The 19,061-nt window shown below is 44.1% G+C and overlaps 1 protein-coding gene across 1 annotated transcript in view; it reads right to left on the reverse strand.

Annotated features, from left to right (window-relative positions):
- Window positions 1-11,250, reverse strand: part of EYS (eyes shut homolog) — a 556,153-nt gene extending 544,903 nt beyond the window's left edge. Inside the window, 2 exon segments of the mRNA XM_066622702.1 lie at window positions 10,398-10,519; window positions 11,239-11,250. Of these exon segments, the coding sequence (XP_066478799.1) occupies window positions 10,398-10,519; window positions 11,239-11,250 (134 nt within the window).
- Between the last annotated feature and the right edge of the window lie 7,811 nt (window positions 11,251-19,061).

Consider the following 19,061-nt stretch of genomic DNA (forward strand, 5'->3'; position numbering starts at 1 on the left):
ATTTTCTTCTCCTCCTGAATCTTTCTATTCATGTCAATTTCATCACTGTGCATCTGCTCAGCAGTTTGGGGACTCAGCTTCTTGCCCACAATCTAGATCAAAAGATCATGCATGCTTTTAACTAGCTTTTAACTATTTTTCACTAGCAGTACGGGAGAGTGAATTGTTCTAACCTCCATTCAGTTGGTCCTGACCAGTGGCTGGGAACCCAGGCTAACAAAGTCAAAGTTTCCTCTCTTTTTCCTCTGTCTCAATGTGATAGCAAATAAATCACCCCTTAATGGCAAAAGCAGTCGTTTGAATCTGCTGCTAACTGCACAGTGGTTTACTTATTTCATACATGCTTTTATGCAGCTTGATCCATTGGACATAATTCCACATATTTGGAAAGATTCTCAGCAGTATCCTTTCCCACCTGGAAAAACAGTGATCATAAATAGCTTCAAGTAGTTCCGAAATAGTTGTCCAAGTAGATGTTAGATATATCTAGCAATCTTTCATTTCTAAGTTGTAATTTCCCAACAAACACTACTAAGACTGCTGGAGACCACTTCACATTGCAATAGGCAGCCACTCCCTAGTATTTGTTGCCCTAGGCAAAGAGTGTAACATCTCTTCCCAAACTCAGTGAGATATACTAAACAGAGACTATATTGCTTCCTGCCCACAGGGCATATTTTTGTTTCTTCTTCAATGGCTTCTCAGACTAGTGGCATTTTTACATAAAACCCTAGTCAAACATAAAATTTAAAACAACCGGCTTTCAAAATGTGGTAAACATTTTTCAAGCCAATGCTTCTGTTTATATCTGCTAATAAAGCTGAATGGGTGCCCCTGGTATCTTGTATGAGGAAACGATCATATTAAAAAGCCCCTGCTTTATTGCCTTTCAGGTAGGAGCATCATGGAAATGGTTGCTTTGGTGAGCACAGGTTGAGCGTGTTTGCAGCAAGAATTGTAAAAGTATATTTAAATATTTGTCTAGTCTCTTCTCAGGAGTGATCTACAGTTCCCTAGCGCATGCAGGTGCTTAATCTGAAGTTACAGCAAGTACTGTGTTTTTTTTCTTCCTTTCAATAAAGTCTGACCATATTTATCATTTAAACAACCACAACAATTCCAATAATTAGAAAATAACTTTTGCCTATTATGCACTGCCATTTAAGACTAGAAGCAGTCACAGTTATAGCTAAAAATAAATGAATAGCCAATATTTTACAATTATTATTACTGGATAATTTCAACTGAACAGTCCAAGGTACATTAAAGACAATGCCTGTACTAGGTTTCTGGGGCCCTGAGGCAAAGTGATGTCCTGAGCCCCCTCTAGCCCCTGAGGGTGCATTAGGTGCTTTTTCTACCACTGGAAAAGAGAGTTCATGGGTTGGCCTAGAAGGGTGGGCCCTCTGGACATGACCCTCAGCCCATGTATAAATTGGTCAACTGTTGATAGCAATGTGGTTACAATTTGTATCTTATTATTTTCTAAGAATGCAGTTTTGATGTTAAATATTGCAGCAAGCTTCAAATACTGGTGTACGACTCAGTATATCCAGCTATTGATAAGTACTCGTATTTCTGAAAGCAAGTGGCTTCCAAACTGCTACCAGTAAAGTGAAGTAAAATTTTTAAACAGACTTCATGCCCAAGGTGTTTCCCAATGAAATCAATTGCACAAAACAGGAAAGGATGTGCAACAGCCTTGAGTTTTCCAGCAGTAGCACTTGTCTCACAATAGCAAACTGGTCCACATTTTGACAGGGTAGAATGATAAGTAACTCACATTCACAGCTCAATCCTGAGCTGCCCGGGGCGCATGGCTGCAGCTGCGGCAAGAACGGCTCCCACCGCATCCTGCACACCTCAGCCTGCCCTGGGCGGCGCCTTGGGAGAAGGGGACTTTTGTCCCCTTCTTCCCGGTAAGGGAAGCAGCCCTGCAATGGGGCTACTAACTTTACCGCCGACCAAAAGGTCAGTGGTAAGGTAAAGGCGTTTGTGTAGGGCGCAGAGTCCCACACGAATGCCTTGGATCTGGTGGAGCAGAGCTCCACAGGACCTGCCTCCCTCCCTCCCCCAGGCATGCCTTCCACCTGCCCTTTCTCCACCTCCCACCTCCCTGTCACACCTCCTCCCAGCCCTCTCTCTGCCCTCCACCTGCCTCCCCCCTCCCTGGAACGTCTCCTCCTTGCCTCCCTCACCACCCCCGCTTACCATGCCGTGGCTCTGCAGCCCATGAGACCACCAAGTAGTGGAGGAAGGGCACCTGCCCGGCGCTAGCCTAGTGCTGCCCAGCGCAAGGCTACCACGGGCACTGGCCCGGCGGTAAGCCTTGCAGACGTGCCTTACGGTACATTTGCAACAATGCGCTCCAGTGGAAAGCCGAAACGCCAAGCTCAGGATTGGGCTCTGAGTCAGCACTTTAATAAGCAATAGCTGGTGGGTATGTAGTTGAGTAATAGTTACTCAGCATTCAGACAGTGCCAACTGCACTCTTTTTCTGTCGTGAATTCTGTGTTCAGAAGTTTGATCACGCAGAAGTGAACAGGGTGTCCAACCAGAGTTTCTCGAGTTAACATCAGTCAAAAGAGGGTAGCCTTTCACCACCTCAACACTCCTCACCTTTCTTCTTGACATTGCTCAGATGGCTCAGAGAAGGAAGAGGCAAAGGACAAGAGAGAGCAAGGAAGTTCCTTTGCCTCTCCCTTCCCGTTTTCGTCTGTTCCTCTGACTTTATCCTCTCTTGACTTTTCAAGCCATTTCCTAAATTCAGAAAGATGAAGGGAAAGGGAAAAAGAGGAACTCGTGCAGGAGAAAATTCTCTCATCCAGGTGCTCCTGTCTCCCTCCTTTTTTGTCTTCCTAAACTGCAAACAGCTCTGGAGGGCAATAGAGTCAGAAAATTGTGGAAGCATTATTTTTTTCTTCTTCTTCCAACAATTCATGTAGCATTGGAGAAGACAGCAGGAGGAAAGAGAAAAAGAGAGGGAAAGAGATAGGGGAATGACAAACCAGGTCACTTTGGGCCTGTTTTTAAAATTAGTTGTCAAAAGGGGATATATAGATTGCCTGAGTATTTGGGAGTGGGGGGTTTTACCAGTCTATTAGGGGCTAAAACTACTTATTCTAGTTATGTGGACAGTTAGCTCAGTGACCCCTTTCTCCACTTTCAACATGTTCCAAGGAGGGGACGATTTGCAGCAGGGAAGTGGTAAGGGAAAAGGGAGAGCTCTTTCCCCTTCCATCAGCTTTCCTTAGCTTTAGTCTGGAACTCCAGCAGGGGAAAATCAGCTGGGAAGAGGAGCGTGGGTTTCAGGGGAAACAGGGCAAGAAGGAGAAGCACTGGACTAATGTTACATGCACTGTTGTGGAATAGGTAGTGAGGTGGTAGCCCTGAAGTGAAGGTATTCCTGTCTTTCTACCAATTTGTTTTGGCTATTGCTTTTTCTGGACACAATGAGTTCCAGAGTTCAAAAAGCACTGTGAAGAACTATCTCTCTGTTTAAGAACAATATCTCTATTTTGCTTTGTAAACAACTTGTGGGTTAATTTCCTTAAATCACCCCTAGTTTTTTTTATGCAGTGTGAAACAGCAAAAAGCTGTCACCTATATTCTTTTTCCAAGTCATTCATGAACCTCCATATAGCAAACATATTCCTGCTTAGCCATCTCTTGAACATACAGACCTTCAGTTTTTGACCCTGCCTTCATAGGATTCTGAAAGTATTTTAAAAACTTGTTTTTTGCTGTACGACTTTCGTAACTTGTACATTTGTGATGGAGTTGCCAGGCTTAAAAACACACTCTAAATACTATTGATGGAGATATTTAAGTGTATCACTTAATTTCAAACTGTATTTCCCCCCTCCTCTTCCTAAGACTTTGAGATTTTTTTTAGTGTCAAACAGGAACATGTACATCCTTGGTCTTGCAATGCCCAAATAATGCTATCATTCAGTATTCTCATCTTCCAAGAACTGAGTAACTGTTCACTAGTTCTCTTGGTTGCCATGACTCATAATTGATATGCAATGGCAAATGCTGTCTATAATCACATATAATGCTCTAGCTGCTGAAATTTGATCAAGGGCACAAAATCCTCAGTAGGGATATTTATCATTTAATGGAGGCTGAATTATATGGCTGTCATGCAAATAAATAGCTAACTACATAGAAGAATGAGGGCTGTGTGTTTTCTCTCCACCATCAACTCCTCTTTAACATTATCTATACAGATTTCACTACAGCATAATATTTATTCAGTGTATTCCTGAAATATTCAAATGGGAGAAAAAGTTGGGTGATCTAGAAAAGATTTAAGTAATCTACATGAGTTTGTTACCAGCTCAGTTAATAAACAAGCCAATATGTTTTTTTCTTCCCTTTCTGTCTATAGCTAGATGCAGATAGCGTGAAATGCATGGCAACACAGCTTTGCAATTCACAAACTACAGAGAATAATGGCAAGAGAGAGCAGAGCATCTAACAGTGCAATCTGGGAGCAGCACTGCCTCCTCTGGACTTGCATCTGCCAGCTCCCCTGGTGCAATATGACACCTCCCATTCACGGCCACCAGGCCCACTGCTGGGGTCACCCAGGAAACCCATTAGCACATCATCAACAAACCTGCCATCAACTCCTTTGCCAATACTGCAATCCACTGAGGGAACAAGTAGTTACAAGGAGTGAGTAGCTGCAAGCTTGAGGCTTGAGGCTTCCACAAGGCAGGCTCCGTCACAAAGAGAGGAGGAACATGGTGCTACATAACTCCTTCCTTTCTCAAAATAGCACTGAGGCAGTGAGAAAGGCCTACCAGGTAGAGTCAGCAGGATCCTCATAAGTAGATTGAGATGGAGAATTCTGAAATGTGGCAGACCAGTTTCATGAATCCAACAGGGTGGTGCCCCTCACCTGAGCAACGAGTAAGAACCCCTACAACATGTTTACTCCAAATAAATCCTGCTGTGTTCAATGCTTAGTCTCAGATAAGTGTGTATATGATTGAAGCCTAAGGAAATAGCAGCCTCAGATGGCATACCACGCTTAGGAACGGAGAACTTGACCCTCACTGTTGGATAAAAAAAAATTATAGGCTGCAAGATAACTTAGTCTGCTTGGAATGTGGCTTGCTTTATGCACCAGAAGAAAGGCTCAATAAAGAACCTAGCTTATCTGATTGAAAAACTATTGCCTTCTCAGGGTCTTCCCAAGCCTTTAAATGCCAAGGAACTTTCGCAGCACATCTCAACTCCATATCCTGATACTTTTATTGCTCTTCCCTACCTCTTCGCTCTTTTATTCCCCCATATAATAAAGCTGCAATCTCATTTGCTCTTTACACCCTCTTCCCAGTGCATCATGGGAGAGATACACTAAAGTGTATCTTCTCTATACAGAGAAGGCTCTGTATAGCAACTGTTATCCTGCACATGCCTGATCTTGTCTGATCTTGCTAAGCAGGGTCAGGCCTGGTTAGTACTTGGATGGGCGACCACCTGGGAATACCAGGGTGCTGTAGGCTTATACCATAGTCTTTTGAGACTGAAGGTTGCCAACCAATCAGAAGGCTCTAGAAATGGACCAGAACCTTGCCTTATGCTAATCTACTGCCCTTTACCCTTAAGAATGCCATCTCTCCCTGAGCCTGCACACAGTAGAGAGGCTCCATTGAGACTTTCACATCTCTGGAAGGAAGAGTCCATTTCTGTAATGGGCTTTGAACTCACTATTGAACTCCTGATGAGACTGATTTAATATCAACGAAACCAGTCTTTTAGAGGGAATGAGAAAGAGTTATACTTTTAAAGCTAGACATGCACTCCAACAGGAAATGTAGAAAACTCTTCATCAGAAAACCAAACAACCTGTAATATTGAGACAAGCCTAATGTGCCCTCAGGATGGAACAAGTCCCTTGTGCTGGCCCAGGAGGGTCGCAAAATGCTGTAAGGCACATTTGCGCCTCCTCAAGAGTCAGCTGGGCTGGCTCAGGGTCGCATGCCGGCCCATGGAGGCTGAATCCAGCCTCCACATTGATCTGCAAGGGTCTGGGGAGGGCAGGGAGAATGCAGGAGGGAGGCGTTCTGGGCAGGAGGAGGGTGGGCAGAGGGTGGTCCCAGGGGCAGGCAGGCAGTGGTTGGCGGGGCTGGGATATGCCAGATCCTAGCCCCGTTCCCGAGCAGCAAGGAGCGACTGCAAGATGCTCCGCTCTCCTCAAACGTATGCCATCTCCTTGAACTTATGTCATCTCCTGAGGTGCTGTAAGTCTGAAGAGACCCATTGGGGCTGCGGTGGCTTACCCGGGGGAAAGGGGAAGAATTTCCCCTTGCCTCTGGCTGAGTCACTTTGGGTCCCTATCTGAGTCACTTTGGGGCCCTGGCCTGCCTGTTCTAGTGCAAGATAGGATTGCTCCCTATGTCAATTCTCTTCTCAGAGGGAGCTTTACTCCTCAGCAAGTCTTTGTGGGGGAGGGGCAAGGGCAGGGAAGTGATCCCCAGGGCTGTGTCCCTAAGGGGGGGGGTGAAGGAGGGCGCTTTCACTTACTTTATCATGGTAGGGTTGCTGGAGGCTGCAGGAAGTGCAGGGAGGCCAGCGCAGTCCTTCACAGGGCTTACTGAGGCTTGGAATCCTGAAACAGAGCAACTGCAACACACCTCCTGCAAACAGGAAGTACTTTGTGATTGCGCTGTTCCAAGATTCCAAGCCTTGGAAAGCCCTGCGGAGGGCTGCACTGGGCTCCCTCCACTTCCTGCAGCCTCCAGCAGCCCTACCAGCGTTAAAGTAAGTGAAAACATCCCATTCACCCCCCCCCCCGGGATAAAATTCTGGGGATCACTTCCCTGCCTCTCTTCTTCCCCTGCCCCTTAAAGGGACGGGGAAAGTGTTACACAAACTGGTGGGTCGCAAACCACCAGTTTGATAACTACTGAGCTTTCAGGATTGTGGCAGCAGAGCTTTCAGCTCTGGATTTCCGCCAGGATTGTGGCAGGTTGATGTGATCATCTAACACACCACAAAATGGAGCCATGGTGTTGCTTTTAACATTTAGGTTGAATATATTATTCCATTGTTTTACCAATTTTAAAATCTTCCCCCAAATGAAATATTCCCCCCTCCCCAAAATCTCATCTGATATTGATTAATATGAATTAATTAGAAATGCTACAAACAATGACCTTTTAGCCAACCCACAACATTTTAGGAACAAAACAGCAATGTGCTAGAGGTAAGTGTTCGGAAAACAGTTCCAAATGTAACATTTTACTGTTTTTTCTAGTTCAAGGGCCCTTCCACATGTACACACAACAAGGTGAGAAATTCTTCTTTATGAAACCATCCCACACTGCTGGGGAGAGTGGGTGAATATTTCAAACAGGGCTGATTGTGGGGTGCAGAGAAAAGAAAGCATGATGCCAGATGCAAGGGAGGGCACCAGGTTGCAGGTCTCCTGTTATCTGGTGTGCTCCCTGGGGCATTTGGTGGGCTGCTGTGAGATACAGGAAGCTGGACTAGATGGGCCTATGGCCTGATCCAGCGGGGCTGTTCTTATGTTCTTATGTACCATGCAGTTTCCATGCAATGCTGGCAGGGAGAAATTGCTCTGCCAGGGTTTGAAGTGCTACCCCCACTGCCAATGCCTTCCCCCATCCCCATAGGCAAATATTTCAGAGTGCTGCGAGACTGGGGAAAGGGGATGGCAGAGACAGCAGGATCAAGGCAAACGGAGCTGTGATTGCTTTTGAGCATTTGTATGCAATCAGGTGCGTCTGCTTTTTTCCTGCTTGGAAGAAATCGATCGGTCCTTTAAGAGCAAGATAAATGATTATGGGAAGTCCTTATATAGCCTAAGTCAGGATTAGGATATCCTGAGGAGCAACCTGGGTGGCACTTTGAATGCTTTGCATAGACTTATGATCTCCCTGTTCAGCAGTAGAGATTTTCATACCTTTATTGTCTGCAGGCATGTAGGATGGAGAGGAGAAAGAAACAAGGATAGGTCTATATTTCACACCTAGCACAAGAAACGTGTCATTAAAAAGCTTTCATTTTTTAAAAAATCTGCCTAGAAGTAATATTTAACTGCTGGGAAGCCACAGCTTGGTTACCTCTCTGTCTCACAGCATGCTACTTCTAACTAGCATTTGGATTTGATTCAAGAAGCAGTATTGTTAGCTAAACACCCTGAATCTCAAACCAACAGATCTTTGACTGTAACACAGTTTCCCCCATTCATGGAGTTGGTTTCCATGGTTTTGGGTATCCACAGTTCACAAATTACCCCCTGACATGCTCATCTCATCTGTTTCTGTTTGCCCATTTGCAGCCCTCCAAACCGCTCCTTGCTTGTTAGCGCTTGCCCTCCAAGCACAAAGAAGAAGCAGTTTGCAAGCAGTTAGCAAGCACTAACAAGCAGGCACAAAGAGGAAGAGGTTTAGAGGGCTTGCATAGCAACAGTAAGTATATAGTTTGCTGCTATCCACTTTTGGGTAGCCATGGTAGCAGTAGGAACATATCCCCCGTGGATAAAGAGGGACGACTGTACATGCTCTTACCATGGCTGTACTAAAATCATTTTCATCACTAAGGGATGCATGATCATCTCTTGAGTCCACTCAAAAGGTTAGGAACAATATGCAGAGCAGTCGGACAAAGGTGCAGGAGATAAAAAGAATAGCTTGAAGCAGTGGCGTCACTAGGATTTGCGTCATCCGGTGCAGGAGGCCTGTGCGTCACCCCATGCAGTGGGCGGGGCAACACCCAAGGTGGTGGGTGTGGTGATGTACCATCGCCCCACCCCCACTGGTTTTTGGGCAGTACCTTTTGATAGAACACAGATATTTCAATGCGGTTTGCTTCATTGCATTCTGCATGAAATTACGCATTGATTGATATATAACATGATGGTCTTATTCCTCCAGACTCTGATTTTAGTTATTTTGAAAACTTGTCAAGTCTCACACACATACCCCATGTCAACTTACTAACATCTTATTGCAGCAGTTCTCATACTTTTAGCACTGGGACCCACTTTTTAGAATGACAATCTGTCCAGGACCCATTGGAAGTCCTGGACATCTTCAAGCAAATTAAAATAAATAATTAGAAATAGTTAAATTAAAATGAAAGAAATAATTAAATAAGGGGGAGCTATCCCTGTTCCACCAAGTGAGTTTTCTCTGTAGTCTGTCTACAATAACACCCCTCCCCCAAAAAGAATAAGTGAGATCTTCAGCCCTCCGCAGTGCCCAGTTTAAAGTCCTTCTATGTCAAGCACATCAATACAAAGACCCATCTGGCTTTACAAGTCTGAGAGCCCAATCCTATGCCTTACTCAGAAGTAAGTCCCATTAGAGTCAATGGAGCTTACTCCCAGGAAAGTGGGGATAGGAGTCCAGCCTCAGAGCCCAATTCTATGCATGTCTACTCAGAAGTAAGTCCCATTAGAGTCAGTTGGGCTTACTCCCAGGAAAGTGTGGGTAGGATTGGGCTGTGAGGGAAAATGCAAGTGCAAAATAGAAAACATTCCCCTTACCAGTTCAAGCCACTTTCTTGGTCCTTTCTAGTGGGGGGGGGGGAGGCTGCCTTCTGGAGCTTTTGTTGCGCTCCAGTCCCATCAGATTGGGACCCTTCCGGCATCCTCACATTCCCCTTTGCCTGGCCTGAATACCAGCCAAGGCATGTCTGCCTACTCGCGAGTAAACATGACTGTGAGGCTGCTTTGCTTCTCATAGGGCTCCATACAGTTGCAGCTGTGGGGGAAGGATCTCCTCCTCTGGTGTTTTTGGGGGCTGCATTCATTGGATCAAGACCATTCTGAGTTGGAGACCTCTCAGCCTGCCCTTTTCGATGGAGCAATGCAAGGTCCCCTACTCGCGAGTAAACACAACCATGTGGCTTCCTTTCCCTTCCCATAGAGCTGAACACACTTGCAGCTGGGAGGGGGAACCTCCTTCTCTGGTGTTTTTGGGGGGCTGCATTCATTGGGTCAGGACCATTCTGACGTCCTTGGAGTCCTCTCAGCCTGCCCTTTCCAATGAACTAAGGCATGTTCGCCTACTCATGAGTAAACATGCAACACGGCTCACTTTCACTTTCCTTTGGGCTCTATGCATTTTTTCCTTCTGTTATTTTGGCCATAACTTTTGAAGGAAAGGAGCGATCTCAACGGGTTTTTTTGCATTGTGTTCCGCTGGCCATTCCACATCCATTGGTGTATGGCATGACATGGCAGCCCCTAACGGTGTGATTTTAAGCGCATCACCCCCAGGGCGCATCACACACCCCCGCGCATCACCCAGTGCGATCCACACTCCCCGCACCCCCTAGCAACACCACTGGCTTGAAGTATTAAATCATCGCTGTAGAATCCAAATCCTGGTGATGGAGAGAATGCTTCTTACCGATAGTCGTTGAAGAGATCAATGCAAGTGCCATTGTTCACACAAGGTCTGGAATCACACTCATTGGATTCAGATTCACAAAACGGTCCTTCCCAACCAGGGAGGCAGATACACTGGTAGCCCTGAAATGAATTTTTAAAAAATGAAATCGATTCTTTGTCAATATTTTCTTGTTAACTGAATGGCTTATATATTTGCTAGTGTTCTGTTTCTTTTGCATTTCAGTAGGGATCTTGGTGGCAGTCATGCATGCCAAGATCCTATACCCCTTTTCTTGGCTTGATACACTAGCTGGCATAGGTCCAAGGAGACCCATTGATGGCCAGGCAGATTAAAGGAAGATAAATAAAAATATACTTTTTCAAATATAATTTTACTTAGCTCTTCCAGGCCTTCTGATGCTCCACCACGACCATCACCATAAGATGCAATGCACACTTTGTCAGCATTGCTGCATCACAGAGGCTTGTGTAGGATAGGATTGGGCTGTGACTGTTTATATTCTGCTTTTGCTTTCAAATTTTTAAAATGTTTTATCACTGCTGTTTTAGGGTTTGAGCTGATACTGCTGCACTAATATTATTGTTTTATTGCCTATCATCTTTTTTTTCTTTTAATTTTTGATATTCCAAAAATCATTTCACCTCAGTGGTGTTTGAAAGGATAAAACCACGAGCATGAGGCCAATCATATTATCTTCCTTATGCAATCCAGTAACAACTGGGTGAGAAGGATCAATGCCATTGTCCTGCTTGCCTGGAGCCAGGCTTTCTTGCTCAACTGCCACAAAATAGGATAAAACGATAAAGAAGTAGATCCTCCTCCTAGTGTAGAGATGTACCTTGACTTTCATTCACTTGAATTTCATTGCTTTGCTCCTTCAGCTGCTTTCATTTATAACCACATTTCAAATTTCATCCACATGCTTTCCTCTTTTGTCCAATTTCATCCAACCTTCTGCAATGCTCTTCAATGTTCTTATGTTTGTTTTTTTTCTCTTTTAATTCTGTTTATTCAGGTTTTACATGCGTTTGCATGTGTTATATAGTTAGTTATTTACGTTTTTCACTGGCCGAAAATAAATGTGCAAGCTAAATAAGGCTTTGACATTCATCTATTTTTTACTTTCATCCATACTCTGGTCCCTAACCAGATGAAAGTGGAAAATATTGCTGTAGTTCCAAATGAAGGAACTCTTTACAGATCAGAAGAGTCTGTGTTACTCACAGCAACTCTTTCAGCAGTATGAAAATATTGAAAATACTGGGCCAGTATTAGGATTCCAAATAATAAATATATAAATAAATTCTAAAAACCATAATTGAAACAGGAGTAAGACCTGACAATTGGTCATATGGGTTCAACGAAATAAAAGCAACTTTCAAGAAGTCATTCAGTTAACAAAATGGTTTTATCAAGGCCAGACAGTAATCAACCCCTATTAAGATTATGTGTTGGTTTGCAACTCTGTGAAAACAGAATGTGATTGTGTGGGAGGAAATGGTATGTTAAAACTAAACGTATTTAAATTCAAATATTACAGTCGTGCGCCACTTAATGACAGGGATCGGGACCGTGAACTCTGTTGTCAAGCGGCGCTTGATGCAATCTAGTCACTCCGCAGGGAAGGTGATGCTCTGCTCCCCTCCCCTCCGGAGGGTTGTCTGAGCCTCACAGAGGCCACACATGCCCATGCGCTGCCTCTGCGGAGCTCAGACTGATAGAAATCATGTCTCTTGTGCAATTTCCAGTTTCACACAGAGACACACAGTTTCGCAAGAGACGCAATTTCCTTCAGTCTGAACCTTGCAGAGGCAGCGCATGGACATGCATGGCCTCTGTGAGGCTCAGACAACCCTCTGGAGGGGAGGGGAGCAGAACTCCCCTCGCTTTAGGAGGGTTGGGATGTGCGCCCCCAAAGATCACGTGACCACACATGGTCATCGGTTATGCAATCCTGGTGTAAGCCGGAACATCGCAAAATTGTGCACATCTGTATTTATTTTACCCAGGAGAGCAACTGTAGACTTAGTAGATATATACATTGTACAAAAAAACACCTCTTGATCAGCATATTCTCCTTTCATTGCTGACACATAGCCCAATCCTGAGCTTCCTAGGGCCTGCTGGAGCAGTGGTGCCAAAGCTGCTACTGCTGTATCCAGTGGGCGCTGGGAAGCAGCCAGAGGTCTCCTCAGGGGAAAGGGACTTTTGTCTTTGGGGCTTCTCAAGTCATGGCTGTTTTGCTGGAGAGACTCCATGTTGGGTCTTCTGGTCCAACATGAAGCAGGATATGGCTGAGCAGAGCTCCGCTGATCCTGCCCCTCCCACCCTGGTTCCTCCCCCACTCTTGTTCTGCTCTTCCCCCGCTCCTCCAGTGGCCGCATCGCTGCTCAGCAGTTGTACTCACCCCGGGTAGTGGTGTGTCCTCCTTCTGCTGGTGCTGGGCCTGAAGCCTGACTGGTGCGGGCCCAGCACTGGTGCTCACTACTCACTGGGTGCCGTAAATGTGCTTTACGGTACATTTATGGCATCCAGCACCGGCACTAGGGCTCAGCGCCTGTGCTGGCCTGGTTTGGGATTATGCCCATAGTCTTGTTCATTGGGGGAGGGGTCAGTCCTTTACATCAAAAATTAGGAAATAATTTCATGTCATCTGTGACTGGTATGAATTTAGTTAGTGCCAGAATGTGGGGAAAATGCCTCACTAAATAAACTCTGAGATTTCATTATTCAAAAACACGTCATTCCATAAAATGGACTTAAATAGAGAAAATGTTGCTATGATAATTGACAAAATCCAATTGTTTGTAATATTAGATTCCAGCCAGAGTTATATAAATCTGTGAATACATTGTAGAGAAACAGGATTCTACACACTGGACACGCTGTCTACTTCTGGACCCACTGGACATCCACCCATAGAATTTGCAAAGTTCGGTATGTGTAGGCACAAAATGCACACTCACAACTGTATAGTAAACAAGTGTGCAATTTTGACCTATCTTTGTTGTAGACCCTATGCAAATATCATGTCCAGTGTGTACATGTCTGGCAGCCTGGAGGTAATACAGTTGTGCCTGGTAAGCAGGCAGATACAGTTCTGCTGGTGGTACTGTTTAGGGCAAGTGGTCAAACCCCAGCTGTTGTTGGCATCCTTCAGTCTCGGAAGACTATGGTATCGCGCTCTGAATGGTGGTTCTGGAACAGAGTGTCCTCTCCAGTGCGCGAAGCCTGGGCAAAGTAGATATGGAGGATAGACTGTTTCCCATGCAGCAAATCCCCCCTCTCCACGTCACTGAAATGGTCCAATGGAAAGGCAGAGGCCAATACGGTTGGTTCCAGCAGCGTCGCAGGAGTTGCCAGAATGTGACTGTGTTCAGCCATGAACTGCCTCAGGGACTCCGGCTCCGGATTTTGCCTCGAGGTTGACTCCTGAAGCCTTTTCCATAACTGGATGTAGCCACAAGGCAGTGGAGGTTTGAGATCAGAGTTTTCCTTCTCTCAGATGAGCTGCCTTCCCAGGCTGACGAGTCCCATCTACCTGGTGGCTGTTTAGTCGCCTCTTACGACAAGTACAGCCAAACTGAGGGCCTATTCTTATCCCCAGCTCCCAGGGGATCCCAGCACAACCATAAGAATGAAATCTCTGCGTTGCTGGTCTCATGAAAGCATCTCGCTACTCCTGGTTTGGGTCGCTAAATAGGCCTGATGGGTTGGGAGTAATATCAGATGTTACAGTGAATGCAAGAATGACCTTTGCTGTTTGTGCTTCCTCTTTAATGTGTGAAGGGGTGCTCAAAGAGAGGGAAATGTACAACGTTAACAGTAACCCTTCAAATGCACCAACACCAAAAACAGCCACTAGACTTAGAAGGAGCTATGAAGTATAAATTACTCTTGCTTTGGTTCATTAATCTTTACCAAGATGTTCAAAGTCACTCTGTGATAAGTGAAAGAGAGATGTAGGCTACAGTATAGCAGTAATGCCGCAAACGGTTAGAGAGAATCTATCCTCCCTTCTGTAATAATGGGGTAGGTATATTTCCCTTTGTTTGCTCTTCAAGTAACTGCTATAGCAGGGTGAAAAGTTGGGAAAATGGAATGACCCACCAGCAAATGTAACAGACTAATTTGGCTTTAAATTGTTTGCCAATTTGATTTAGAGTTAAAAGCTTCTAAATCACTCCTCTTAAAATAGACGCTGTGTGCTAAATTGAACTTTCTGAAAACTTCACTTCTTGAAGTAAAGTATCTTTTATGTAGTAATCATCTATCATGCTTTGTATCTGTCATGTTGAACAGCCCTTTTAAATGGAAAAGAACAAAATGTGCAAGTCCTGATTATAGAGGAAAGAACTCCAACTCTGTATGAGATTGTTAAATGGTATGGACCAGTTAATCAAGTAGAGGCAATTGCTGTAAAATTCAGAAATAAAGACAGAACATTCAGACTTACAGAAGTATCTAAAGAGATTGGTTTTAGAGATCTAGTGTTCATCCTTTATTAAGAACTGTGACGGGCTCTCTTTAGAGAGGCAGTATATGTTTTTTTTTTTAAAGCAGCTCTCAGCCCTGCATTGTATAGGAGAAATAAAGCAAAGCTATTTGTTAGAATTGATTCAGAAATAAGGAGGACAATATGACAAATTCAGATCACTTCTACAGTCATGCACAAAGTGGTCTGAATTTTTTCCAATTACTGCTACATTTTATTTCCTCTTACATAAAATATCCCCTTTGTATATCAACCTCCATATGGTTCAGTGAGTATTTTGCAGAAACAGTACTTATAAATCTTGTGGCCAATGGCATCACTGGGGGTGTGTGTGAAGGGGGTGCAAACCGCACTGGGTGACACCACTACCTGCCAAAATTGTGAAAATCTTGCTATTTTCAAATAAGACTTATCATATTATATATCATTCAGTATGTGATTTAATGCAGAATGCAATAAAAAAAACTGCATTTCTATGCATCAGAGCTAATATTAGAACTCTTATTCAGCTGTGTGAGTGTCATCAAGTTGGCCACTAGTTTTTTGTTTGGTGACCTGTGCTATTATATGTTAAAACAAATAAAGTTAACGGGGGTTACACCAACCCTAGTGATGTTGCTGCATTGAGACTGTGCGTATGATGTTGCCATTTATTCTGTATAGGAGGGGGGTCCATCATGGGGTTGACGCAGTATATATTGATGTATATACTGCCTTTTTCAATAGACTCAAGATAGTTTACATAGGCAGGCTGAACATAAATCCCACCACAAATGGTGGCAGCAGCCCCACAGGAAGACCTCTGCTGAGGCAGGTAAGCTGTCACAGTAGGCAGGCAACATGTGGGGGCAGAATGGGGTAGGAGGGGGAATGAGGGAATTTCTAGCCAGAAGTAGGAATGTGGGAGGTGGAATGGGGAGGGAGGGTTGGTTCCCAGTGGAAGTGATTTGCGCCAGATCCTAACACTCTTCCTTCTCCTCTCCCCTCTCCTCTACTCTCCTTGGAACAGTGCCAGCAAAATGCCAAGGAGACCCATTCAAGATGCTTGCCCCATGATAAGGGAACAAATTTTCCCTTACTTCATGGAAACCTTTGCAATTGCTGCCCCCCCCCCCCAATGCAGCACATACTCCATTGGCACAGCTGCATCAGTGGGGGGGGGAAGTTTAGTCTGAATTGGGCTATTACAGTCACAGGGAAGGGCCTTATATTGGTCATGAGAAGCTTTCTGCATGTTCCTGGATTGAGGCCACAGGAAATGAAACAGCCTATTTGTTCTTTTATAACTGCGTGCAAATAAACAAAAGGAAAAAAAAAAAGTAATACTCCCCCACTACCCAACATGGTAAACTTCAATGAACTTATAGCTATATGTGGTCCAACAAATCAGGAGTTTTTAATATTCGTAAGGAAACAAGATAATTGCTATAAGCAGCAGGTGGGGAAAATATAAAGCCAAGTTCTTTTGCCAAGTATATAGCCTTTACAGAGCAACATGCCCAGTACAGTTATTTTGCAATTATAAGAACAGCAGTTTTTCCTTCATATTGAAAAAAGTGTTAATCTATAGTAGGAAGGGTCAAAGTGAAAGCGACTGAAGTGGTGTGCATGCATGCACAGCGCCACATGTGCACACCTGTGTGTCTTCATCTAATTAAGTGTTTTGGCATTTAAGGAGGCTTTGTTTCTAAGCGCTTGCATGGCTCTCAATCTCACACACTGCAAATGCAGGATTCATCATTTTTTGAAGCCTCCGATAATGTGATCTTACTCGAAAGTAGATGTTGTATAACGTACAGAATTTGTACCACAGGCAAAAAGAGCTCTGCATTTCAATATGGCCCATTTTCACATGCATGATGTGTAAGTATAGTTTACATGTAGTCCTAAATTAGGAGGGGATTCTGTTCTTCATTACATATTCTGTGTGATGTAAGCTAGAATGATTTACAACCCAATTGTGTGCTACCTGGCGCGCAGAACTGCCATGGTGCCAAAAATGGCTGCTGTGGTATCCTGTGCACAACCAGGCAGCCTGCCGTGGCTCCTTGGGTGAAGGGGGCTTTTGTCCCCTTCCCCCGGATAAGGGAAGTAGCCCTGCAATGGGACTATGCAGCTCTGGAGCTGCTGCAGAATTGGAGAGTCCTGTGTTATATCGTGCGGTCCCACATGGGGCACAGGATCTGGTGGACAAATGTTCCTTACCTCGAGGAGACTCCCCAGACTGCAGGTTTCCCCCTCAGGATGCAGCGCATGATGTGCTGGCACCACTTGAGAGCAACGGAGGAATTAAATTAGAATTGGACTGTTAGTTGCACATGGAAATCTTTGGATCCTGGCCTATATATGTAAAGCATTTTCAAATATCACATTAAATGCTTCATGCTGTAATCAGCCCATTCTACTTGTGACACAACTGTACTAGTTGAAAGAATAATTGCTTTCAGCAATATTAAAAATATGGGCTTGATACAGTGACTGAAAAGGTCATATTCAGATTACATTATTTCCCTGCACTTAAGACAGGTTACAGTGAGATCAATACATTTAGCAACTGTTAAAATATCATGAGGCCTCATCATCTCCACTTCAAAATCATAACATGAAGATTCTTCCAGAAACTCATGCTGTCCCAAAAGAACTACACAAATAATATTCATAAAACTATACTTTTAGTCGTGAATTATTTCACCATTATTCTTCATTTAGCAATTACATATCTAAGAATGAATGGTGCTATAAAAATCCAGGTGCTTGACTTTGGAGATACTTTAAAAAATTTCTGTACTGAATACCTGAAGAGATTGGCATAGCACTTCTGGCTTCTGCCAAAGGGAAGCTCAGTCCATGTGGTATTTCATAGCAGTTTCAGTAAGGAAGACTTGAGTATGACTGAGGTGATATAACAGCGCTGAATGTTCACAGAAATTTCAGCTGCTCAGGGGACAAGAGTGTTCGTAAGATTTGACGTTTGTCCAAATTTTGTGAGGGAAGGGAAAGCAGATGGTTTGACTGGGTTGAAAATTTTGGTTGGCAACCTTCAGTCTCGAAAGACTATGGTATAAGCCTACAGCACCCGGTATTCCCAGGTGGTCTCCCATCCAAGTACTAACCAGGCCTGAACCTGCTTAGCTTCCGAGATCAGACAAGATCGGTTGGGATCAATTTGTCCAATTGGCTCAAGGGTTGAAAATTTCAATTGGCTCAAGGGTTGAAAATTTTACATGGATCCCAATAGGAAATGTTTGTGGGACAGACTGAAGATCAAGAAGGAGTTAGGTATATTAGAGACCAAGGGTTTCCTAAATTTAGAGCTTAATCCTGTTAAGAGTCGTACAGAAGGGCAACTTTTGACAGAATTCAGAATTCAGAATTTTGACAGCTGGGGCTGGGTTCTACTGTCACAACAGCATTGCCTCCTAAGGGCAATCCTAAGCAGGCAAAGAGGGTCAAGGAGTCGGGTAGGGAGCACATGAATTTCACATATTGATGTAAACTTTGACTGTAGTCTTCTAATACACTAATGAATGCTGTTCACTGTAATTAAGAAATAGAAATTCCATTCAAACACTGTATATTCCCCTTCCCTTTCCATGGCATCCACTATTTAAGATTACTGTTCCATGCATCTAAATCCTTCTATTTTAGTTTTTATTCACAGAGGTTAATGGTCTACAGCTAATGGTCAGTTTAAAAAGTTCTATAATGGAGAAACCGAAAGAAAGTGAAAAAATTGTGGTGCAGTTTGGACCAGCATCTGTATTTCCATGCAGTAATTCATCACCAAGCCCTACCCTGCGTGTGTGATGAAATGTTTTCTGAAGTGGCACCGGAGCTGCAGTTGACACACCAAGTCCTAGAGACTTACTTATTTCATCAGTCTCCTGGGCACTCAAAAGTTATAGGGATAAAAGGCATTCACTAAACAGAATGGGAGCATAGGTGCAACAATGTGTACTGGTTTTATTCGGTTGACATTGCACATTTAGGCTACTGATCCAACACAGACATTGAATTTCGCATATAATCAGTTCGCTGCTGAATGGTGTAGAATTGTATATTGATGAGAGTTGCTTTGCTGAAAGTCTAATGCAGGGGTGCTCACACTTTTTTGGCTCGAGAGCTACTTTGAAACCCAGCAAGGCCCGGAGATCTACCAGAGTTTT

Source organism: Tiliqua scincoides, chromosome 1, assembly GCF_035046505.1.
Source record: "Tiliqua scincoides isolate rTilSci1 chromosome 1, rTilSci1.hap2, whole genome shotgun sequence".
NCBI classification, from domain to species: domain Eukaryota; kingdom Metazoa; phylum Chordata; class Lepidosauria; order Squamata; family Scincidae; genus Tiliqua; species Tiliqua scincoides.